Genomic DNA, 27,049 nt, shown 5'->3' with positions numbered 1-27,049 from the left:
AACTTGTCTATCATCCCCAGCAAGTGCTTCAGTGAGGCGGCACAGCAGAGAGTGCTGCGGAAGTTATGACCTGCTTGGTACAGGCTGCTTCCCATGTACTACAGTAACATCATTTCAGGAGACACCAGTGTAGTTTCAGAAGCTCAGGACACGTAACTAAGACGTATTTTCCCAAATATAACTATGCTGACAACGAGTTGGTCTTCAAAACATTAGCACCAAACAACAATCTAAACATTTGATTTTGAGATGCAGCCAGTTATTTCGGTAGATTACTAGAAATACTGTCTTTTCAGAAATCTGGTTCCTAGCGGGGGTAGCATCAACCTAGAAAACCTGAAAGTAATTAAATTAGCCATAAAGAATAAAACTGCACAAGATTCCAAGCTTCTTTTGGCCCAAAGACAAAAAAAAAAAAAATTTGCTTATCCCAATGGAAACATCAGAAAATTAAACGCAGCTTTTTAGGCACAGTCAGATACCATGTTTTTGTCATATATTAGCAAACAAGAAAAACATAGAAGCCAAAATGTCCTTGGGCAAAATGTATTTGGGAAAAGGGTCACTACATTTTAGTTCTGTGTCTACTACAATAGTAACTTGGAATAACTGAAATAATTTAATTAAGAAGAATTATTTTTCATGGAAGACTACTGACATTTAAAAAGCAAGCACAAGAAAAATACAGCTTGGTAGCCAAAATCCTCAAATACATAATTACAGTGAAATACCAATAAATGCTGTCAACTGCAGAAAATACATTTTTCTAAATGGTGCCGGAAGAATACTGTCTCTAAATTTAACATTCAGAGCTAGCCTCAGAATGATTCAGAAAGCAGTGACAGGCTAACACTGTGTGTGCTCCCTGCCTTTACTGCAGCCCTTCAGTTCAATGGGATCACAAACACTGGGACCAGGCAGAAAGAACAGGGATCCAGGGCTTGCACCACAACCAGAGAAGTCAGTAGCAATAGTTCCAGTGGATTTGCAAATAGGTTCTAATTGCTGAAGCCCACCATGTAAGCTTTCATTATTAGAATATGGTATTACTGAAATGGATTAAAATGAAGAGTGATAAAGCGATCCTGGTACATTTAATGAAAATGTTCAACTGTAGCATATCATCATTTTAGAGCAATAAACCTGCTAGCTGCAGAAGGTGAAAAACCAATAAGGCAGCTTGTTTATGGCCAAGGTGACAAACTCAAGTGGCTCTCTCTCAGGGTTCAAAGCACAAACCTGAAGGGGCCATTGGCACTCTATGCTGACCATAACTGCATCCTGCATTACATGTTCTGCCCTACAAAAGAAACCTTGTCTTACCCAGCTGCCTACCAATAAGGCTACAAAGAACCTTCTTCAGTATCTACCTGAAATCTCTTCATCAACTAGTGGCTAAATAAATTAGCAACATTTACAGATACTAGTGCAAATCCTACTTTTATCAGCAGGGAAAAGTTCTTCAGGTAAAGAAGGTTCTGTACAAGAACATAAAGAACAATTGGAGTATCAGTTGTAACAGGTACTGACTGTTCTGCATGGACACTCAGGGAGAGAACTCCAAATGCAGTGGACTGCTGACAGACAAGAAAGGGACTGCCAATTACATTTCCTGCTACATCCGATTCCGTGGAGAGACTACGGAAAGGCTGAAAAGGTTCCACAAGATGTTTTTGTTCTTTGCTTGTGGTTTATAGTTTACAAAGACTGACTACAAGAAAGCTTTCTCCCAACCTGCAATGCAGAAATAATAATTTTCCTCCAAGATACAGAATAGCAGACTATTAAAGATTCAAGAAAGTCAGTTATCAGCTCACAACAGTGGTTAGAAACAGACTAAAAATACTCTGAATATAACTACCATTATTTGAAACTGAATAAAACTATACTGATAAAACTAGCATTGCTTCTAACACTATTAAGATACAAACTCTAAAGGTGTTTGCAGATCCAGGTTCTTACTTTCCTTACTTATCTCACAGAATAAAAGATAAGCAAGACAAGTAAAAAAATTAAGTAAACACAAGATGACTATGTTGTTATTTAAAAGAAATATGAAACTGCTGAAAATTTTACTCTTAGCTCTCAGGAAAAAAAGAAATTACCACTGTTTGAAAAGATCACGCTGAAGAGTAAACAAACACTTTGAAAAACAGAGCACCTATCGGTTTTAAATGCTTCTTTGCCTATTTGGAAATGTATCAGACTAAATCCCACATATGGATTGCATCCATTTGCAATGTTTCTATGCTTGACCACCATTTAATACATGATACTTCATATAACAGGTCTGTGTTAGCATTCTAGAGAAATTTGCAGATTGGGAATGAAGTATATGCAAGCATTTTTACACTGAAAGTCCTTGTCAATACTAACAGTATGTATTTCTAATAACAAGCAAGTCACTAAGCACAGAAAGAACTCTTCTCTCTAAGAATCTGAGGTTACTACAGAGTATGAATGCCCATGTTAAAGCATTTAATTACCCAGAAAAGCTGACTCTTACATGAATGCAGCTGGTGCCTAACACAGGGAAAAAATCCTACATACATTACTTGAAAAGGATTCTGCATGTCATCTCCTTAGACATAAGACCAACACAACGTCAGGTCAGTCACAGCTTTGTCCAGCTAAGTCTCGAAAACCTTCAAAGACAAATGTCATTGCATCTCTATTCTAGCGCTGCACTACAGTGAATTAAATCCCCTGCTCTGTCCTCACTGTCCCTGAATTCCTCTGCTGCAGCTTGTGGCCACTGCCCTTAGTTGTGCCACCTGTCTCTGCCAAGAGTGAGTGGCACCAGAGTCACTGCAACTCTCTCAGGAAGCTGCAGGTTTCTATCCATTGTCCCTTGGCTGCCACCTCCCCACATTAAACTCTCAATCTCTCCCCTGCTTCTCACAAGTCACCTGCACTAAGGCCCAGCCCATCCTCAGCATCCTCTGTTCTCCAGAAATCTTTCCCCCAACATTTTGAGTTTGGCAAGGCCTACTTTGGAAAGTGTACAGTGAGTACCATCATCTTTCCAAGGGTCGCGTTCTTAGATCTTTCCCATCTTCTTTGGCACTCTTATTATAATCAATGTATCAACTTTAATGTTTGGCATACTATCATTAAATATTATTTATTTTACCATTAATGCTTCCTCAGAGGTCTGCTTCACAGTATTTCCTGAACTCTAGCTTCCCCCTCCTAAAAACATAAGCATATAAAAAGCAACAGTATGCTGATATCATCTAGAATTGCTCACTAAACACTTCTGACTTCAGACCTAGGAATCAGTTTCAGGCAATTATCTTAAACCTCCCTCAACACCAAAAATATGATTCCTGGGAAAGCACTAATATTCTGGTACAAGGAACGTTACTTGAAGCTTCAGTTCAGGGAAGAAATTAGAAAATTAATCCATAAGGAAAAAAACCCAAAACCAAACAATCTGTTGAAACATCTATGGGTTTTCTCCAATCATTCCTGTTGATTAGGAGGGTCATCAATAGTTTACTGCCTAACGTAGCTGCCAAGGCCCAGTATTCCACAAGCAAAACATGGCTGCTACTTCATAGCACTTGGGAAGGTGAGGAATTCTGCAACAACTTTTCTGCACAATACCCTTGATATGAGATACAATACCCTTGTCTGAGATACAGACCTTGTCATCTGCTGACTGAAGCTGTCTACCTTTGAATTTTTAATGCCTGACAACAATCAAAAAGGAGTGAGTGAAAGACAGTTATACATTTCCACACAAAACTCCATGACAAATGCTTCAATTCAATGGATGCATTCCTTACACTTTGTCTGCTGTCTAATGAATTATTCCAAAACAACTGCAGCTGTTCAACAGCACTGGGTAAACTGAGGAGGTGGTCTGCTGTTCTCATCAGCTGTGACACAAAATAAAGCCTGCAGCAAACAAAACCAGCTTCAGAGATGTCCTTGCCCAGCAGTGGGATTCTGGTAGAAAACAGAATATCGTCCCCAGAAGGCAAGGAAAAAACCTTTTTACAGAAATTTATCTGGCATATAATGCATACAATGCCACTTCTCCAAATACTGCCATGAATGGTGGTGACAGACTTACTGAGACAAGGCGAACAAAACAAAGACAAGCTTATCATTTATGATTTCAACAAGAATCAATTTTACTATGTTAACAGATTTACAATCCAAACATACATACACAGGCATTTATAAATCCTACTGAATTATGCATATGCTCCCCCCATCAAGAGCCACTGCATCATTTCCAGATCTAACAGTTCATGCTTTCTAAGGAACGAAGCACGAAGAGCTGAGGGCATATTGCCAGAAAGGAATCACTAGAAAAATCTTAAGCAGAGTTGAGTTAGCTGTATGTAGTTGGAAATACTATTGAAGGGAGGCAGGGTGATCATATAATTTTATGATAGGTCATGTTACAAAAATTACAAACTTTACTATAAAACATAAAAATTTATTACATGCAAAAATGAAAACTGCGAAAGGTGCTTTTTGTAAATTCAGGTTAGGAAATTATCTCTCTGAAGAACTTAGGAGTGAGCTAAGGCTGAAGAACAAAAAAGTACTGCCATTCTTCGGGACTAAGGAAATCATTAGTGAGACTGGATTCATACTTTAGATTTAAACCAAAACAGTCTTCATAGGTACTATGAAATAGAGAATGAACTTTTAAGCACTGATGATTTCTGAAATGAAGTTACTCAGTCCACAATCCTGCTTAGGAAGCAGACCATGCTCTGACATGCAAATGGTCAGAAGAGTGGTAAATTCCAAAGTATTCAAAACACTTCAGTATGTACTGGGAAAACCCAGCAGGTAGATCTGACCAGCTTAGCTCCAGGACACATCAGATGAAGCCAAAGCTGCTCATTAAGAACTAAAATGTTTCTATCGCAAAAAGCCTGTAAAACAGACAAAAACTTCACCTTCTGTAAGAAAGACGCCATCTCCAATGTGTTACAGTGTTCTAAAAGACAACAGAATGACAGGATTCTCTGAATGTGGAACGGCAAAGGAAATAATTAATCACTGGTGTCCGAGACACAGCAAGCTAGCCCTGGACAAGTGCAATAGACACAGCATGCTTTTAACTCCTCCCAAAATGCAAAGAAACAATAGCATCAGGGTTTGTAGATACAAGACCACAAGAACAACATTATGACAACAATAATGAGAGAAAACTGTGCCCCAGAGGCTCTGGAAAACACATTCCAAGTAACTGGAAAGGCTACAGAGCTGGAAGTGAAAGGCAAGTACAGACTTGGGAATGAAATAATGCTTAACATTACAGAGGTCAAGGCACTTTGTGCAAGAAAGTCACAGCTGAAATGAAGGTAATGGCTTTGATATGGACATAGAGATAACCTTGTGCAAGCTTGAGAGTTTGCTTCAGTTAAAAATACATAGTAAAAGGAACAGCAGTAGTTCCCTGATCTTGTTATCAGCTTAAGGAAGGGCTGTCTTTAATGAAGGGACTCTACTGAACCAGACCAGTCCAGTGGTCCTTAAGATCCAAAAGACAGAAATATATTAAAAGGGATATATGAAAGTTATACAGATATTGGAAAGTCACAAGTCATTTCTTAAAGTAGCTTCAAGTGAGGGAAGATTTATCACAAAATGTCACATACAGTGACTCAGAACGGCAATTCTACTTGAAAAAAAATCCAACAAACCAACCAACGTAAAAAAAACCTAGCCCACAAAACAAAAACACTGGATAGAAGAAACAAAAAAAGCCATTACTGCCCATTAGTATACTTCCATCCTCACTTCCCCTGTACGGCCTGTGGAAATTGCAGAAACAAAGACAACAACTAGTGTTCATTACTTTAAGGAAGGCTTAGCCAAAGTGTCCTCTGCTCCAAAATCAGACTGCAGGCAAACCAGGCTTCATCAAGGAACATGGCAAATTCATTACCATGGGAGTACGATGCAGAATTCACACAACGTCCTCCCTTTTCCAGTTCTTCCACCAATGCCACTCAAACCAAGAGACCCTTCCGTCACCTCCCTCCCTCTCCCCATGTAATTTAGATGGAACAAGACCACGTGTGCCGAATCCATGGCAGGTCACAGAAAGGTATTTATGATCCTAATTCAGCAAAATGACCTAACAACCAAAAAAAGTATCAAAACTCAACTGAACACGGCAAAACCAAATTTATTACCCTCAGAAACATGATTTTATTTTATAAAAATGCTGCATTTTAAATGCTGCTCTTATTAAGGTTTCTCTTAAGAAGAAGGAAAGTTCTTGGAGACTTTGAGTGTGTTCAAGAACTGCCCTGAACAGTGAGTCTGCATTGGGCACTCTGAAGCTGCTACTGAGCAAGGCCTGGGGGAGCAGTGCCCTGTACAGCAGTTTCTTCTCAGTGCTTTAAATGACCACTAAGTGCAACAGCATTTTAAAGAAGCAAATGTGTAGTTAAAGGCACCTTAACGCCCTTAATGCTTATAATCAACGTGGACATCACTGTTACTAACCGTGAAGCAAAGCTATTTTTGAGCTAGAGGAAAGGAGGAAAAGATTGGCAAAAAGAAATGACAATGTTCAGGGTCATTTTTTGATTACCTGGAACACAAAAAATGTTGGCATTTCCCCCTATTTTTCAGAGCATTCTTCGTATCAAAAGCAAAATCTGGTTTTTAAAGCCAACATTCTTAACAGAATTTCACAGAAGGATCAGAACAGAGCCCTAAAAAAAAAAAAAAGTCTCACTGCAGACTTCACCAAATGGAAGTTATTGATTCTGTAATAGAGTAACAGCCACAAGAATGAAGGGTTATTGCTTAAGTTATAGTCTTACAATCATCATGTAACATACACAAAGAATGTTTTAGCCTAAGTCATGAAAATACCCTCAGTGGTTTTCTTGGCCCATGTTTTTTTTCCTCTTACTCTTACAATAATTCTGCTGAATAGTTACTCATAAGCTGTTCCTTGTCTGGGTTGTGTACCAATTTCACAAGTTCACCAATTCCATAAATTTGCATACTCAGGCCTCTCTCCTTCTTCAAATGTTTTGGGGATTTTCTTTTTTTTTATTAATGTATTTTGAAGTGTCAAGAGTCAGTCTTCTTCAGCAGTCTCTGGGCTTCATAAGAAAGGGTAAAAATCACTGAATACTAAACAGACTTGAACAGCAAGTATTCTCTTTAGTTCTCATTCTGAGAGTGATGAACAAGGGGTGAAAAATAATTTTTCCTTAAAAACACTTGTGTTTCTAAATTAATAAAAACTTAGGATTTTTCATGCGCCCCACAGAATGAGTAAGATCCATTCACCTCATTTTAGCTATCCCCAAATAAATAATTTAGAATAAAGTTGGTCATATTGGTATCTTTTGCTCTATGACAAGAGGTAAGGACCTTCAACGGCCCATTCATCCCATTTAAGGATCCTATCTGAGTATACATCTTAGGAAAAGCCAGTGAAGTCTCTGCAGGTGCTCCTTGCTCCCCATGCCGGCTCAGGTGGCTTTGCCAAAGATGACAAAATAAGTCATAAATGTCAGAGAGGGCACAACCCCCTCTTGCATTTCCTCTTTGGAGAGTGTCTTTTGGGTGAAAGAGAGTCATATTCCTGAAGAAGAGCAGGCAATCCCTACCGCAGAAGACTCGAGGCAGGGGACAAAGGAAACTGACAGTCATTTCACATAAGATGCTGCAACAAAACCTGTGAACTGGATTTGAAAAAGGCAAGTGAAGCAGCCAGGGAAATACAAGCCATTAGCTTGTGCACATAGGCTTGCAAGAAATGGAAAAGCTAAATAAAAAGCCTAAGTTGGAAGGAAGTTTGTATCATGAAAACCCCACTGTCCTTTTATGACTGAGATAAATTACCTTTTTCCAGAGAAAAGCAATGCAGTAGATTTAATCCACCCTAGAGAATCAATTAATAAATCACTGTACAGGAAAGCTCTGTTTCAGATGTAGTAGATCAGTACTAATATGGAGCTGTACAAGTGCTCACACTGAAAGGGCTATGAAGGGAAAGGGGAGACTGGAAGGTGACCAAAATAGCAATCTTGGGACCAGAAAATAAATAAATAAATAAATTAGTGTAAATAAATAAATTCATTCATACTGGCACGTAATATGACATTGAAACATTCTGCCAAAAAAGTAACTGAGGCTTGTGAGGTCTTAAAGAAAATCACCAGACACAAATCCAAGCACTCCAAAAGAGGTCTGAAAACAATGTCTTTGGCCCACTGGGGACTTGAGACAGTTAAAATACTTCCAATCTTTGTCTCCACCCTTTTCCTTGTTTTTTTATAAGATCTGTAGACATCTAAATACCTAAGGGATTTATGTATGTATTTACATGTGTATGTATATCATTATTCTTTAGCATTAAAGCAAAACTGCAGACCAAATTTACAATACAGACTTTATACTATATCGACAGATATATGCCATAATATAAATTGTTGACTTAAATTTAACTGCTGCAGATTCTGGCAGACAATAAAATAACATAGAAGACTGGTATTTAAAAGTAGAGAACAAGATCTCCCTTCCTGTTATGAAGTAAAAATACCTTAGGGTTTTATAAAAAGAGTTCCTAAATGTTTCATTTTACTTTGATACAACAGTAAACAAACCCTACCAAAATGCAACAATCTGCCTATTTTGATCTATCCAACAGTGCCAGACATTAGGAACTAAAGAGGCATCAGCAGTAATGTTTTCACAGCCTTAACCAAACCACAACACTGCCTCAAGCTCAACTACCTTACCCTTGCACAGTCCAACAGGCAGTGTGGGGTTAAACCTGCTGCCTCCATAGAACACACAGACCCCATGGCTGAAGACTTTTCTCCAGTGTCCCCAAGGTTTTACGCAGACCCTGGGCCATGACGCTTCCAGGGCACAATGCTCAGTACTGATTTACAGCCATCTGCACCGGGGCCTTGGCTGGAATGCTCTGCTGCTCTTCCCCACCCACCTCCCTGCTCTTCCCACAGAAAACCTGAGGGCAGGAGGGACAGAGAACGTCCCGGTGTCACTGTGCTGTAGAACTAGGGAGCAGCCAGCACAGCACTCCCTCACAGCAGGAGCTGGGGAGCATCCCTGCACCCCCCCATTACTACAGCCTCAAGGACTGGGTATCAGCAGAAACTCTGCACAGGCCCTGGCACTGCAACTACAGAGTCACAGAACCATTTCAGTTCAGAAAGACCAAGATCATCAAGTCCATCTACAGCTATCTCCAATATGAGATCATGTATTCTCTCCCCACAGCCTTATGCTTCATTACATTCTAAATTGAGCCTGTGGACTTCAGCCTTTTCTAATACATGACCCTGGCCTATACCCATGCAGTGACCTGCATAAAGCAGCTGTTAGGAACACAGCTGTGTACAATCACATAACCACAATGTCCTAATGCATGTCATGCACACACAGAGTGCAAATCAAGGGATATCAAGGCTGCAAAGACAACTCCAGTTCGGGCAGTATTTAACTTCTAAAAGCTCGACTCCACACTATAAATGGGGCTTTTGCAGAGCCTTGGTGTTAGTTTTCTTGGGGTTTTTCTTCTTATTCAGGGAAAGGGAAGGGTTAAAACAGAGGAACAGCATAAATACACCTGAGAAAGCAGACACTCCATTGTACAGTGCTATAGAGATGCACTTGGCTGCCAACAGCTCGTATGTACACCAGACTACACAACCTGAGCTACGAAATTAAGATCCAGTTTTTAATACTCATTCTTTGGCAGTATTAAGATATTACTGTTGAATAGCTCACTTTATCTTAAATATGTCTGATGTCTTCCAGATGAAGAGACAGATTCAGTGATCTTATGCTCTTTTCTTGCATACTGCAATGAAGAGAATTAAACCTTTTTCTTATAAATTACCTCAACATGTATTCCACAATTTAACCTTGATCTTTGTTTTAACAAACAGTAAATATATCTGCTCCTCTTTCTGCACGTTTTCTCTCTCCTGCTACCTCCAATTTGCATCCTTCCTATTTCTTCTCCCATTCACTCTTCCATTTTTGTTTTTACTTCTCTGCTATTTCCACGTATGCTGCTTGTCTGTAATTTTGTTTTCCCTAATTCTACACTACCTGCAATAATTTCTCATCAGTAACACTTCATCTCTTCATTAGGCATAAAGGATGCCCTTCACTGCCTGAAGTTATTTATGGAAATTAACTGAGGAGGTTATGGCAGTATAAATACAGAGTTCTCTCCTGGTGAAGTGTCCCCTTGCAATCAGCTGGACCTGAAAGACCCAGCTGGGATAGAATGGTTTAGGTTACACCTGAGGGCTACAGTCTACCTACATTTTACCTGTAAGCTGAAAAAGTTAAATATAGCAAAACCAGGAAGCAACCAAGCAGCTCTCACACAGCTCGATGTCTGTTCATTGCAGATCATATAAATACAGGTGGAAAAGAGAAGTACATGTGCCTTTTTTCCACTCCTATTGAACAACATAAAGACAGTGAATTCTTTGAAGTACTGCAAAGTCATTTGAGATGTCACCATGCTTGATGTCCCTTGAAACAAGCAAACATTCCAACCACAACCAGTGTTGTGTCTCCCTGTCTTCTGCAGACAGACAGGTTTAGGTATATTATATATATATATTACTGTCAAAGCAAGGCAACAGAACAGAAATCACTGTCAACTCCTAATGTCTTTAAACGCTATCAGTTTCAAGAAAAACGGGCTCAGCTTTTAAATGAGAATCAAAACTTTGCTTTTCTATGCTGCCTCTCTTGATATTTGTCACAGTACTTCCAGAAATCATGAAGAAAGGAATGCAATGGTGACATTTTTTCAATTTTCTCATCACAATATAGTAAGATAAAAACAGGCAAGTCTATTTCAAACTCTTCCCACTATTCTGTCCCTTTTGCCACTTCACTACAATGTCAGTTTACTCTTGTTCACATGAAGATGGTTCTGCCCTGGACATATTTGAACTTACTAAGAGCAAGCTCAAACAAAATTCCTGTCTTTTCTTGTGGTAAAATGAAGCAAATATCAGTCAAATGTAAGGTACTAGACATTTGTTTAGATTGACAGAGCTAGGATTTAGACTTCTGAGTTCAGGAAGCGAAATCCTATAGTCCAGGGATGTACAGACTTGGAGAAAATCTCTTAGGAGCAGTTTAACTGCCAACTATTAGACTCACAACCACTGAAAACATGGACGTACTGGGAACTCCACAGATAATTTCTTTTTTTTTTTTAAGTATACACTATGAAAACCGGAGATTCATTTACAGAAAACACAGGAACCATTTCTAAAATAGTGCAGTTACACCCCCTGTGGCCAGTACAGGCATTTTCAATACAGGCACTCAATATAGGATGCCCTCTTTTTTAGTACTATGAAAATGTGAAGGAGACTACTAAACATTTTAGAAAGTTTCAAACTTGCTTTGCAAAACTGAAGATTTTTTGGGACACCTGATTGCTGCTCAACAGTCTTTAAAGTGGAAGTACACACAAATCATGCACCTCCTTCTCTGAGTTGGCCTTTCATCTGCTCAGCTCAGGTGCGGTAAGGCCAGTGCAACAATGTGGGAAGCTCCTGCCTCATTAGTTACAAGTGTTCAAACATTGTTACATGCATTAAGAAGCCCAGTACTAGCCTTCCATAACTTAAGAAACCTTACAGACATCATGTAACTCAAAATTTTAAAAGTGAGTTTTGAACTGCAGGGTCTCATCCTAACTCAGCTTGCTGAAAGGAGAGCAGAGACCTCAGAGGGAACCATCAGTGCACCACCCATGCGTTACATCAGCGACCCACAGGATTCACTTTAAATGTGGCAGATAAAGGAAAGGTTACACCACCATAAAAGCTCCAGAAACCAGACTCACCGGCCTTGGTGAGATGCTGCACGTGCATCATGACCCCCTCGGTGTAAGCTCCTGGCTCATAGTTGTCCATCTCCCCTGCCACGATGTGAGCGACCCTGGCGGCGCGGCCACGGATGGCGCCCGCGGCACGGTCCAGGCCCTCGGCATCCTGCTCCCTCAGCGCCACGATGCACCGGTTCACGTCCTCCAGGATGTGGCTCTCTGCAAGCACAATGGCACTGCTTTAACACACACCTCTTATGCACTCAGACACCATTTACACACACAGCTGAGCTTGGCTGCAAAACTTACAGTGGGAAACCTACACTGAACTGCCTTGAAATTCTGCTAACAAGTTCCCGATTCCTAGAATTCAAAGGCACTGTAATACTCTCCTATAAGCAAGAGCAACAATAAAATACTGACTCAGAAAGTGTCATAAAAATATGAAAACCATAAAGCCTTACACACAAGGTAAGTATCTGCAAAATGAACGAAAATTTATTAAAGCTGCTACTTTATTGTTGAAACCTGCTTAAGCCACTGGGACAACATTTTCCCTAATGAGATGAGTCTCCAATGACAAACAGTTGCTCAACAGCTAAACCAACTTCTTTTATATCCATGCCATAGGATGTTCATGCTAAATCAAACTCTAAAGTAAATTATCACCCCCTTGTCTTTCTAAACATAAATTTTTAAACAGGCAATAGTAAAGCTATATTTGTGCTTACCAAACCATTCTTTGATACTCAAGTATGTAGAAATGAGGAAAAAAACATCAGCAGGAAGGACAAAGATGAAGGAGAAAATACTGGAACTAAAGACTGGTCCTAAACTAAAGGGTAACAAGCATGAGTAAGGATTCAAATCAAGCTAGAAAACAGTAATGTCAGGGGATACAGAGAGAACAGTTATGGAGTATGTTAATATTTCCATCTATACAACCAATATTGAAAGACATAGTCCTTTTTTTTTCAGGCAAAGTAATGCAAATATAAAATCTAACTTATGGTACAAATGTAGTATTTAAAATAAGTTTTTCAATTATAATATGTTTACTGCTTTAAAGCTTAAATGCTTCTTAAAAGCTTCCCTATTAGTGCTGATATTGAATTTCCTTTCCTACACAGATCTACAATCTGCTTTGTCTCTCCAGAGAATGAACTTCAAGAGCATTAGAAGTGCACTTTGTGAAGGCAATAGATTTGCTCCATCTTCAAAAGTACCAGTGAAACTTCCCTTGCACTAAGCAATGAATTAATTCAGAGCTTACAGGTTTCTTGTTAATTCACATGACTGCCATTCGGTACATGAGTATTAAATTATGTTTTATGTTATACAATAAATTGGACAATCACAGTAACTTGGACAGATAAAACACACCATTAGGTAATCCTAAATTACTAACTGGGTCTGGCATGAGTATCTTGGGATTCTGCCTATGCAAAAACCTATGAATTCTGGTTCAGTTTATGAAGTGGCTACATCACAGAATGCCTCTGGAAACATAAGTGTCCGTATCTTTTTCAGATCCATGTCATCACCTCTAAGGTCAGCAGAAAAAAAGAAATTTAGCAATGCTGACTTTGTCAGCACTCCGTGTTCATGGTAGCTGCACCCATGGACTGACAGCTCCATGCAAAAAGGCACTCAGAGCACCGGCAGCTACTTCAGTTCCTCCCATGCCAAACACAACATATCCAGCTGGGAAAGAAGGCACCAAATGACCAGGTGCACAAAGATGGTCCAGGCACTAACCTGTGCTGTACAGGTTAGAACTTACCTTTCCTTTTCCAGGCATCTCTTCCTGTGTGCTTCCACAATGGGAGGCTTCCAAACCAACCAGTTTGTCAATGTGCACAACGATGGAAAGAGACAGCTGACATGCACAGAATGCAGAGAAACTACTAAAATATCCCACTTCTGCTGCCACAGTTATGTCTAAAATGAAGTAGTATGGGCCACTACTGTATTAGTTTTAATACTGTCCATGTGTTAGAAGAGACAATGACAGAAGGGTCTTGGTGTGAAGAATACACTGCTTTTTACTGTCCAGCAAAGACAATGATTAAAGGGCTTAATCCTGTGTAAATAGAAAAGCAGGGCTCTTCTGGGATCTACCAAGCAAAATCTCCATAATGGAAAGACACAGTCACCTGGTTATTTCATATGACATGAATCTCATGGGAATTAAAAACATAAAACTGCCTGTGGCCTAATGGACATACTGTATGAATGGAACACATGGTGGAAAGCTCCCAGTTTCCCAACCCTTCTAAGAGATGTCACTAACAACATGTTTACGGAACAGCAAACTTGAGACCAGATGCTCAAGAGAAACGCAGTTAGACCTGTATGTTGTAAGCCTGAGATTCCCATCAGCAGCTTCCTTCCAAAATGGCAAGGCTCCTTTTAAGCCATTTTACAACTGGATGTAAATTAGACTGTGATGTATGCTTTCAGATACTGTGTTCCAAAGATGACAAAGAGGGACACAGATTTTATTAATTTTGTATTGTCCATCCACCTCCTACTAGAAAAGAAGTGCAACAGCTTTTCTTGCTCCATCCATCCATAGCCACACATCAAGGATCACTGGGAACCTGCCCAATGCCACCTGTGTGTCAGACACTCCCAAGCCCTGGGCAGCATGGCACCAGATACAACGTGCACACACAAAAATCACAAGTGAGCTTGTCCCCAGCACAGGCACGGCCCAGCAGCACCTGCTGAATACCCACAGCCAACAGGCAGCCTCTCACAATGTTCTGAATCTCTTCCCAGATGAGCTACTTTACAATCAATAAAACTTTGCTTAACTTAATTTTCCCAAGGCACAAATAAGCTTATGCATTTGCCTTAGGAGATCTAACAGAAAAGAAAAGAAACAGCACTGATCACAGTCCAGCTGAGATTGTTTTAACCTCTATCTTTCTTACAGATACTTCCTATACAAAATGAATTAGGTCAACTTTTGATTTTCATCCAAGTATCTTACTTTCCAAAGCAGAAAAGGAAGATTAGGATGATGTACCATCTCTTTGTCATGAGTCAATGTCTAGCAGAAGAGTTAATTGTAACAGTGGATTGATAGATGCTTAAGGAAATTGTCAGATTGCCATGGTTGCCACAGCAATTATCACAAGCAGTGCACTGCACCTTCTGATTTCCCTCTGGGATTTTGGTGTAAGTCAAAAATGGCCAAAAATCATATCTCAGCTGAGCTAACCAATGGCTAATAAAGCTGTCTGTTAAAGCCATGACTCAGACTGTCTCTGGGACAAAATCAATAGCTCTTCCTTTGCATGTCATCTAAGAAAAAGACAGGTGATGCCCTTCCACTCACTTGGCACTAATTAAGGCCTCAGTTGAAGCACTTTATTAAAGTCTCTCTGTTCAGCTAAAAAAAAAAAATAAATAGTGAACTAAATGGAGACATTATGAAAAAAATAAAAAAAAAATTACTAGAAATTTTAAAAGTGTCGTACACGAAGAAGCATTATAAAACTCAATTTGGTCTCCTGAAGGCAAGACAGAAAATTAAACATTCTTCTCTGCAAGCCTTAAATCATAAAATTAGGAATGTATCCAGTGATAGTCTAGCCAAAAAAATGATTTCTATCTTTTCCTATCTGTTGGCATGATAAAACGGGAAGCAAAGAAACTTTGTACAAGAAGTCAGCTTCCTTTCAGATAACTCCTATTCCCTGGCCATGGTACCTTACAGTGCTCATCAGAAAAGGATTCCAAGTTTTCCAATAATGGCACTACCTAGCATGGCAAAAGACATGCTCCCACAGACTCATAATGCTTTGATGAACTCCAAAAAGCTATCTGACAGCAAATAAATGTTAAGACCATCCATACTTAGATTTAGCAAGTTTTAGTGCCAAAGTTAAGAGAACAAAGCAACTAAGTGGAAAGTGCAAGTCCCAGTATACAACTCACTGTTATCACCCTCTTGTATTCAGATAGGAAAAAAAAAATAAACAACCAAAACCAAAAAAACCCCAAGTTAATCCAATTCCCACCTTTTTGCTACATACTGAAGTTCAGACAATACTCAAGGCTAAATCTCCATCAGCAATCTTATGAAACAGATTTTCTTGGCACTTGCAGCTCTTTTAATAAAATACCTATATTCTACAAGCAAGACAGTCTTAGTCACTACTTAGAAATAAAATCACTGGTAATCACCTAATGTCCAAGTTCCTGGCAATTTCAAGAGAAGAATTTTTAAATTAATAGAAAAGTGCAGAAAAATAGTTACTTAAAACAAGGAAAATACCTATCCTTTCTTCTCTAATTGTATTAACTAAACATTCTTCATCTGCCAAATCTAAGGAACTAAATGGTAGTTTCTAATATTGTTTGTTGCTAATCCATCTGACAACACTGTCATTCTGTCCCAGACCAAGGGTGGTACTGACAGGCAGGGTCCCCAGTTGTCTGGTACTTACCCAAATGCATTCACACTTCCAAAATGCTCCAGTTTTAAACACACAGAGCTATAACATAAAAAGTGTTAAAGTGTCTACTGTCCAGCTTAAAAGGCAAGGAGGATCCAGAAAGCTACGGGCTAAAGCTTCACCTCTGTTCCTGTAAAAGTTATGAGGCAAGACCTCAAGGAAAACATTTCCAGGCACCAGAAGGACAAGAAGATTATTAGGAACAAACAGTACTGATTTACTGCTACAGGCAAATCAAGCATGGACAAACTGATTGCTTTCAGTGACGAAGGACTGGCTCTATGGATGAGGGCAGTGCTCTGGTTATCCCTTACTTGAAAAACACTTGTGCCAGTGTCCCCAGCCTCCCTACAGGGAAACAAGGGTGCCAGTACCTGGGCAGGTGAACAGCCATGGGCAGGAGTCAGCCCTGCAGGCTCACCAAGGAGCAGGCAGTAGGACCAAGTCACACAGTGTGCTGGGACAGCTGCTCCTCAGGAAGGGGGGATGACGAGGCTGGGACCATTTAAGGCCAGACACAGCACACATCCTGAGCAGCTCTGGAGGTGACATCGACCAGGCAGATTGGCTGGCTCAAACTCCAGAGGACAAGGCTGCCACCCAGACCAACCCTGACAAGCTGAACAAATGCACCAACAGGCAATTGGTCAGCAGGAAAGCAAAGGAAACTTGAGACTTGATATAATGAAAAAGAAAATAGTTTCTCCACTATGAGCATGGGGAAACATTTTAACAAATTGCCTGTGAAGATCAGAAATTAATTGGTGTAGACAATTGGGTGCAAATGCTTTTGTTCTTAGGTGCTAGAGAAAATGAATTTATATTCCCTTTGCAGCAGACTTTTCCAGCACTGTTTTAACTATAACCTCCCTTTGAAAGGGGAGTTGTGATGCCAAGAAAGATCAAGCATATACATGAGAAGCCTCCTGAGTTAACATGCATGCCTCATGTTAATGGGTACTAGGCTGCAAGCACAGATTTTCCTGAAAGAACAACATGTCCACAAAATTTGCCAGAGTGTTCCAGAAGCTAACTTGGAAAACAGGTAAAATCTAAGACTATCCAGTATCATGGGACATAAGACAGAAATACGGTGTCTGTCTCAAACAGTAAGCTGGAGGCTGCAAGACAAAAGCTAGAAGACAACAGAAGAATAAAGATGGAAGATGACTGTGGGGAGAGAAAAGTGGGAATAGTATGAAAGTAGCCCCCTAGGCAATGTTCTTCAGGATCTATCATTATCTGTGCAAGTCCCTATAGATTATTTTTCAGGGAAAAGAGACACAATACTTTATGTTTTTAGAAACTTCAACCTGTAGCCTGAAACATTGGTTTCAGTTCTGTTCCCAGAAAATACTAACTGAAGTGTGTATTTCTTCCAGGGTGATCAAAGCATTGACTGAGTTGGCAGCTTCTCCTTAAGGTTCATTTTCATTCACATATGCATGAATGAGTCTGAAACGTCAGTACCTAAACTCATGAAACCTAAAAAACACAAACAAACTCACACAAAAAACCCCATCAACACAAACAGAAAAACCCACCAAAAAAAAAAAAAAAATCAACAAAAACAACCCAATCCACACAATAAAACCAAACCCACCCAAAATTCTCTGCCACATCATCACCAAAACAGAAAGAATATGCCTTAAATAAATATCTACTAATTACAGAGTTGGCAGCCCAAAATTATCAGTTTAACTGGCTGATAAAGGTTTCAGATTACAGAAAATTTCTCCCCCTGCATGAGTGAGAATCTTACAGCAATATTAATCCTTTCCAGAGTTTAATTCCTCTCCCTTATTCCTTTTAATGTGATTACAGTAAGACTTGGTTGGTTTGAGATGCTAACTGCTTGTGCTTCAATCCTTGCCCTCCACTTCTTGGGCACAAAATTCAGCCTTCAGACAGGTTTCTGGATTGTCAGCTTCCCCATTCAGCATCCAGATGTATTCCAGGACCGTGGGGAAATGAAAGAAGCACCAGCTTTAACTCTCAGCATGTTTCAGTGTCTCTCCTCTCCTAAAGCTTCAGAGCTTTAGGAGCCAAGCTCAGAGAGCTCTGAAAACAAGGAAGTTCCCTGTAGAAGTACACAGGCCAACCTGGATCCAGGTAAGGATCTGGAGAGAGCACAGGCAGACAAGAAGCAGACCAGAAGCATGAACACTGGAATAGGACCGAGATAAAGGGAAGCCAGAAAAAGCAAAAATGTCAGCATATCCAGCTGGGCAGGGGTCACTTCTCCATCTCCAGACTTCAGCTGCTCCCTGGGCTGCAAGCCCAAGGAAACACTTCCCTTCAGAAACAGGCAGGGGTGACACGCACTCACAGAACTTGGCCCCAGCCCCTTCACTTGGCCCAGTCCTCTTAAACGCATCCTTCTTGTGTCAGGCGAAGAAGTTATTCATTTTAGGGACAATCCACCTCCACCCTTCACATACACATGTAAAGTCTGCAAGGACTTGGGCCTCAGAGGTGCCCATTTCTCGTCTCTGGCTACAGTCACCTCAGAATGCTTAGCTCAGTTTTTATCCTAAACTTACAGGGGATGGTTCATACTTCCCCTCAACAATATACAGAGGCAACATAGAATTTTTTATGTATTAATACTCTGTAACATGCTGCTGACTCTGCAGGACCAGAAGGGAAAACCAAAGAATTGGAAATGGTAGCAGGACAGGAAAGAGGAGACAATGAGGAAGTAAAACAAAGCATTCTTGTTTAATCCTTAGAAATCACTGTAACCACAAATAGTGTTAGCAGTATGCCCTCCTGCCCCTTTTCAACTGCTACTAAATTCCAGAATGAACATCGCAAATTTTACTCAGACTAGTGATGTCTCAGCTATGACCTAGGTAATTATAATGTTGATAACCCAGGTAAATTATGGCAATAACAATTCTCTCACAGAAGAGCATTCTCTTCACCAAAGTAGCTATAACCAAAAATAATGAACTTTTTCCAAGAAGGTAATTTACCTTCCTAACAAATTCATCAACTTCAACTTCTTGAAGTACAATGGAATAAAGCCCTTCAACCTTAATTTGACCACATTAACCCCTGAAAACGATGACCAGAATGCCATTTGGCCAACACAAGGCAGCAAACCTTTTTCTAGGAAAACTAGACTAGGAAAACTTTTTCTGTGTCAACTACAGCAGAGAAACTGATACTTCAATGTGCAGTTATTTACATTAGAATTCTCATGGTACATGTGCAGCCTGGTCTAGCTGATGGTGTCCCTGCCCAAGGCAGGGGACTGGATGGGTTTCAAAGTCCCTTCCTGCCCAGACCACTCCATGATTCTATGATCTCCTAGATCTGCTCACAAACAGGGGAACTGACAAAACCATCCCTACTTCCTCTTCCATAGCAAGTCCTGTTTCAACTAACCTGCTTTATACGCCCTGCTTTGCTAAACTGCTCCAAAAAGTAGCTAGTAATGTATTAGGTGTAAATACCTCAAAAAACAGTGCTTCCAGACAAATCCAAGAAGCCATGAGTTATCAGCATACACCCTTCTCCTCCAACAATGCTTTTTAGGAATTTAAGTTTTAGTGAACACAGAATGCTAGAAAAACATTTCCACATGACCTTAATTCTGCATTTTGAGGTTAATTGACTCTGGTTTTTCACTTCTGCAGTGTGAGGCTGGCAAATGAGCGGTAACAGTCAAAATGAAGCTGCTGAGGACTGGGGCAGGAGAGACAGGGAACCGCTGCAAGGATAATGGGATTCACCAGAACAAAGAACCTCAGAGAGGTTGTTCTTGGTTTGAATACAATATGGACCCAGCTGTGAGCAGCAGGATGGACTAGACCTTCAAGTCCCTTCCAACCACAGTGGTTTTAGGATTCTGTGATAGAGGGAAGAACAGTAAGAACTACCAGCCAAAACGAGCATGGCTAAGGCGGACATAGCAGGCTCCCCAAATGACTGGAACACACCTCTTCTGCATCAGCAAGGCCTTTTACAGAATTTGTCATAAAGTTGTTCACAACATTTGCCACCAACTGGCAGCCTTAACTTAAACTTTTCTTTGGAGCTTGTTACCTTAGACATAGTCATCACTTTTCACTCTTTAGCTACTGGGCAATGGAGAATTATTTGTCTTACAAAATCCTGTCACATTTTCCCTTAGTATGTGGCAGCCAGCTCAAAAAATACACACGTTAACCATTTTCTTTATGTTCAGTCTGGGCCTGTTCCCTTCATTTCCACCGCAATGCACAACCAGAGCATTCATTATTCTCCACAGAACATTCCCTCTCAAAAAATACAGGACACAGTTTCCCTTTCTGTCCTTTTATAAATTCTGGGAGGCTTCTTTTTCCAGGAGATGAACTACAGAAGGGGGGATACTTTTCTTGGCAATTTGCTCCTTTGTTTCTTCATTGCCATTAGCTTTGCAGCAGCCTGCTAGAACTGTCTGTGGAAGAATTCTTAACAACAGGAGAGCATTCTCCTTCAGCATATAAGCAGAGGACTGTGTCACATAAAAAATGGTCCACAAGCCTTTGCTTGGTCTTTTGTGCCTCACCTGCCTAGTTTCAATGCAGAGTTGCTTACACACCCAATTAATTAAAGCAGATAGAAGCTACAAAAAAAAAAAAAAAAAAAAAAAAAAAAAAAAAAAAAAAAAGGTTGTATTCTCAGGGCTATGAAAGTTGAGATTCAATTTTCCATATCATTTACTCTGCCAAAAGAAAAGAACTGGAGTCTGAACTTTTATTGCCTTAGGTGAAATATGAACTGGCCCAAAACAGGGCATAAATAAATTTGTTTTCTGCCCTTCTATGGCTGGGAAATGGAAAATTTATTGTTGCTTTCTAAATTCTGCATTCAGAATCCAAATCTAGCTAAAATATTGCCTAACTTCATGAAAATATCTCTTAGAAACTCAGAAAGGCCTTGATAAATCATAAATCTTTAAGTCTAAAATAGCAAAAGCAATGTTTTCTGAGTAAGGGATTATCTAAAGGAATTAGTTTATGCCAGGAATTACACCGAGACTTATCTCATTGGAAATGAAAGTCTTTGGAACAGGGAAATAACTAGCCAGATTATAGGGAAATCGTTCATAGCACCTGTCTTAAATATCAATGCATAGCTGATAACCTAGTTCATAATTTCAGGGCAGATGCTATAGAATGAAGAGCTGGCACTCTTCCCAGTTTGGACCAAACAGCATAAAAAGAAATTTGCAATTACTAGGGAATATTCAATGTCTGTCTTTGCATCAGCTGGAAGGTTTGGACAATTTGTTACCTTCAAAAGATTTCATTTCCTTGGGTGGGGAGAGAGGAGAATTAACAAACGTGATATTATCTATTTCCTTTTGCTATATCAGTGGTGTAAAATTGGAGAGCTTTGTGTTACCTGTTTCACAGCACATGCAACAAAGCAGACTATTATGTTAAATGGTGGCTATTTCACTGTCTATGAAATACTGTCAAAAGATAATAGCCATCTGCCACTCTTCAATAATTGCTCAGGTGAAGATACTGACTTTATGATAATATTCTTTTGTTACAGCTTTGTATCTGCTTTAGTGAGCATGTGATCAACACCTAATAATGCTGTTTGACACAACAACCAACGCACAGACAGGGCAAGTGTCAACAGAGAGAAAATGTTTCACTGACAAGAGACAATTGGGGTAGGCAACTCCCAAGTCTCCCTACAAAAATAGTAACTTTTAAACTGTGGCAAACTTGTCAATTTTCCTGCTGTATGCTCCTCTGCAAATTGCATTGTTCGCTGGTAAAAAGTTACCTCTCACTTGCAGAGAAAAGCTGCCTCTTCATTAGATCAGTTTTCCCACTAAAATCTAAGCTGATACCATTTTTGCTCTTGGGGGAGGATGGTTGCTGCTGGTTTGTTTTCAACTTGTTGGGGTTTCAGAGGACCTAAAGTTTGGAAGGTTGTTTGTTTGGCTTTAAGTTTTATTACACTACCATCCACCAAATTTCTGAGACCAAATCTGAGGTATCTGCTAAACTTACACGCACCAGAAGTTAAGGCGTAATTCAGACTTTGTGCACCCCACATACTCAGCTAGCACTCTTTGACTTCACACTTGGTTTTTTCTCCCTGATGTGCTAAGGGTTCCCAGCTTTGTACCAAATAGGCACGTCCTACCCAGCTGCTGGACATTCCAAAGGATAGGCTGCCTTTGGACTACCAAGAAAACCTTGTTAGAATCCTACTGCTTGATAACAAGTACACAAGAGGGGACCTTTAGGGGACACATCACATTCAACAATCAGCTTTTGCTCATCTTGTGCACATATGCAAGTCTGTTTTGTCAAGCTTCATTTCGAAAGAACAGATTTGACATGCTGCTTCCAGTAATAAAAGCACACTCCAGTTTCAGAACTACAACACAGCTGGAACCTGCTCTCCCAGACAAAGATTTTGTATCTTATCCTTGAAACAGAGTCTGGCATTCTGCACCACAGTAGCATTGTCACCTTAAACTCTTAATGCCATTGACCAAAATCTTCCCTTACTGTTTGGTTGTGCTTATTTTCCTACCAGTTTTTGGGAACACTTGTGTATATTTCCAGTAGGCCTCATTACAAAAAGCAAGCAAATCAATTCCTGCAAAGCTGCATAAAACCATTAAAAGCTACTTCCACAACTGCAGCTGGAAAGCCATTAGCAAGCAGCCTGTTAGGAAATAAACACACAAAAAATTAATCCAAATCTGCATCAAACCCATGCATCTTAGACCATGCTCCAAAGGCTGCGAAATCTCAACTCAGCCAAATCCCATACAAAGTGAATTTCAAATGCATCAGCCTTCAAAACTCGAGGAAGATGCCAGTAGTTTGCAAAGCTTGTAATGAAAAACAAATCTCATAGTTAAAAAGATCTCAGCAACAACTTATTGAAATTCAGTAAGAACAGAGCAGGAATTCAATACAAAATTTCAGTTTCTGAACAGGAACCTCAAGTCATTGAAATGCCAAGTCCACTGCTGAAGTGCACTACCCAGCTCCTTAGTCCTGCCTGCTTGCTCAGTGACTTCACACATGCCATTTGCTCTAACCCTCTATAGCTCTCCAAAAGTTCACCACTAAAATGTTCCCGTTACCTCAGTAACAAGAGCAGATCTTGATTTAGAAAATACTAATTTGGAATAGCAGGTTTTCATGGGACGACACTGAATGGTTCCCAAAATCAGCCTGGTCAATCTGACGCATGGTCAGATCCACTAGGACATGGCATACCTAACCAAGCTGTCCCTAAGAACACATCCACTGCCTAACAAGTTGTCATAGGTTAGCAAGCTGAGTATCAGAAATGATGTTCTGCTTACAGCTTCCCCATGACCTGACAGAACCTATCAGCTGGCCAGTTTGAATATGGACAATTCTTTAAGCCACTTAAAGTTGTGACCACCTCTGTGATACACGCTTAAGAACAGACAAACTCCCCACCCCCGCCCCCAAGCTCTCTCTCATTTCTGGCGCTGGGACAGGTAGCTGCGGGTCCCGAGCGGGGCCAGTGGGCCCGGGCCCTGCTTGGGCCAGGCCGGGCCGGGCCACAGCTCCAGGATGACCCCCCCAGCAGGGCTGTGGGCAGCCAGAGCGGCTCGGAACACACCCCCCCCTCCACTGCGGCCGAGATTCAGCAAAGCGGCACCTCTGCCCGACAGAGGTCAGTGACCAACTGCGATAAGCCACATTCCAGCTGCAAGGCTGAGGTGAGATTAACCCTTTTATTGCTGTGAAGAGCTGAAAACCTGAGGGAAGAGAGAGAGGAGATGCTTAAAGCTGAAATTCTGTTGTGAAGCTATGATATATCAGAGTACCCGCTGTAATTTCATGAAGATCTGGGGGGGGTGGAGTGTTCAACTCGTAAGCAGAAGCACCTGCGCTGAGATAGGCAGATGCTGACCCAGCTGTAATTTCATGAGAAGTTTGGACAGGGAGAGATGGACCAGATGAGGACTTCTACTCCAAACGGGAAAGGAGAAACCTCAATTCCTAGAGATGCTCCCAGAGATAGCTCTAAAAATGACGATGAGGAAGACCCTTTGCTCCAAGGGAAGGAGAAGGGCCTCTGTTTTTTGTTTCTGAACGGCTCAACCTTAAAATTGTACCCCAAAAACCTTCAAGAGTGGACCCTCAAAAGCAGTTGTGGGAAAAGCTGCAAGTCGGGGGAAGGGACTCACATGTGAGCAGAGAGACTCCTCTTCCTAAATGGACTGAACAATATCTGGAAGTGGGCGGCTGTCTCAGTGTGATACTGTGTTCATAGCACGAGCAAGAAGAGACTTCTCTTTCTAAATGGACTGAACAAGGTTATTATGGAAGTGGTAAACAGACTGAACATCTTAAGGGTTGTCTTTTGACATTACTGGTGGGAGAAGGGAGGAAGGTGGGGGAAGGAGGAGAGTTCTGAAGGTGGTATAATTTTTTTTTTCTTCTTTTAAGTCTGTTAGTAAACTTCTTTATATTCTTTCAAGTTTGGTGCCTGCTTTTCATTTCTCCTAATTCTTATCTCACAGAAGATAAACAGTAATGAGTATTTTGGACCAAACCACTACACTAATTTGGTGTTTCCACCCGGTTACAAACCCAACCTGCTACGTAAGTGTAACACATTATAATGTCTGTCCTTGAGTCTAAGCAGGAGTGTTGCAAGAGCAATTTGCATTTAAATCAGTGTATCAGGACTGTAAGCTACTTCTGAGGCAAGGATAGGGATACCAAAGGGAGCTAGCAGACAATGTTTGATTTTCATTGAAAACAAAATGTACCATGACATCAACAAATTTCCAGGAAGAAGACATTCCTCTAAAGAAAACTGAAAATTGCTCATTCAACTATCAGTTGTGACATGAAGCATATCAAGTTCTATTTATCTTAATAACAGAGTAAGAAAAATGGATTACCATGGTGGTAACTTTTGAGGTGGTTGGTAGGAATCAGAAACCTGTATGTAGTATTTCTGCTGGCAAACTGGTATAACTTCTATGTAAAACAGAACAGAGAGAGGCTGGAACACAACATAATTAAGAAGAGTTCAGGTAGTTCTGCAGAGTACAAAGCTGTGATCACAAACCAGAGGCACCAGCAAAGAATGAGAGAAGCACTTCAGCTGGTAACTGTACACTGGATTTCCAAAAGGCTTTCAGCTGCTGTTCCTGCACAGCTCTGAGATGGCACAGGGTAAGGTGACAGATTTACTGGTGTTACTTCTTACAAATGAGAAAACAAGGGGCAGAAGCAAGCAGACAGTTTTCCCAACTCCCTAAGCCAGCATTCCACAGGGATTGGCTCTGGAAGAGTGTAATTCACTACTTTCAAAAATAATACAAAAGGAGACTATTGAAGTAGTAAGGGAGGGATTTTTTCTTGTCTTTTCCCATTCCGGGTAGTAAAAACTCACAATAAAGAACTGAAGATGGTATCACAGTACCAAGTGATCAGTGAATTAAGCAAACCAGTTCAATGTCAACGAACTCAAATAAATGTGTAGAGAAAAAAACCCCTAAATCTATACAAAATACTGACCTATAAATTAGTCACTACTGTTAAGCATAGAAATTTCTGAAGTCAATTAGGAAAACAGTAAAAGCACACTAGCTCAACAATAATTAAAGGCAAATAATGCTGTGATTTCCCAGAGAATACCTGAGAATAAAGATGTATCTTAAGACACTGCAAATAGTTCTTGTCTTACTTCCATCTAAAAATATCCATTTCAGTAAGCAGCAGGACTAAACCTCCTACTCCTCCCCAAGATACATCCCTACATTGCTTAAATGACAGCTATTATAATGTTATGGAAGAAAAAGTTTAAAAGAAAGAGGAGGGAAAAGTAGAGGATATTCCCAGCGAGGGCAAAGTGGTACAATGATTTTGACAGAATTTCCAGGTAGGTCATTAACTACCAAGAGCTGTACCAGCAAAAACAAACTTTGCATGCTCAGTGACACATAGATCCAGCTTTTAGTCTTGATAAAAAAAGGAAAAATTCAAGGCCATTTTCTTACAAGCCAGGTGAGAACAATGAAGAGGGAGTTTGACAAAACATTTTAAGTTTAGCAAATTTACATTTATCCTGAAGCACATTACAGCTGGGCTAAACAAACTTCATCTAAAAGTTATTGAAACCCACTGTGTAAGTTACCTTCCTGTTGGAACTATAATTAAGTGCATACATCCCTACTTAGATTCTTATGTTTCTTCTCCTACAAAAAGCAAGGCATGGTATTTTGCTATTGCAGGTGCCAGAAGGCCAGCACGAAAACACCAAATTTAATAGTCTCTGAATAGCATCTTGTTGGTTTGGGTTTTTCCCCACGATCTCCATAGCTATGCTAAGGGCGAATCTGTAATTGGCAATTTTTGTGAAGCAGTCATCTGTAAACATGCTACATGGACTGGAAAAGTGGTAATAAACTGAACGAGAACTTTAAACCATTGATGGAAAACAAATTATATCAAGAGAGATAAGCAAGACAGAAATCTGAATCATTACTTTACTCCTTGCCCAAGTATTTACAGTATATTTTGCAGTTTGAGTGACTTCAACTGTCCAGACCGCCACCTTATTAACTACAACTGCCCAAGGTAATCTGAAACAGAGCCTGATCAAAATCTAAAACGTAATGCTATTAATACTTCCATGCTGAGATCTGGCCTTATGATACACAGAAGTGCTACTTATCAAGCGCTGGATTTTCAACATAACAAAAGATGTAGTGATGTTACAAAGTTAAAAG

The 27,049-nt window shown here is 40.2% G+C and overlaps 1 protein-coding gene across 13 annotated transcripts in view; it reads right to left on the bottom strand.

Moving 5' to 3' along the window:
• CTNNA3 (catenin alpha 3) overlaps nucleotides 1-27,049 on the bottom strand; it is a 438,881-nt gene that overhangs the window by 98,338 nt on the left and 313,494 nt on the right. For all 13 annotated transcript variants that reach the window (XM_069019044.1, XM_069019041.1, XM_069019045.1 and 10 more), the window contains one exon: nucleotides 11,858-12,058. In XM_069019044.1, the coding sequence (XP_068875145.1) occupies nucleotides 11,858-12,058 (201 nt within the window). The remainder of the gene's footprint in view (nucleotides 1-11,857; nucleotides 12,059-27,049) is intronic.

This window comes from Aphelocoma coerulescens, chromosome 6 (genome assembly GCF_041296385.1).
Source record: "Aphelocoma coerulescens isolate FSJ_1873_10779 chromosome 6, UR_Acoe_1.0, whole genome shotgun sequence".
Taxonomy (NCBI): domain Eukaryota; kingdom Metazoa; phylum Chordata; class Aves; order Passeriformes; family Corvidae; genus Aphelocoma; species Aphelocoma coerulescens.
The sequence above is the reverse complement of the archived record's forward strand: the minus strand, read 5'-3'. Positions and strand labels throughout refer to the sequence as shown.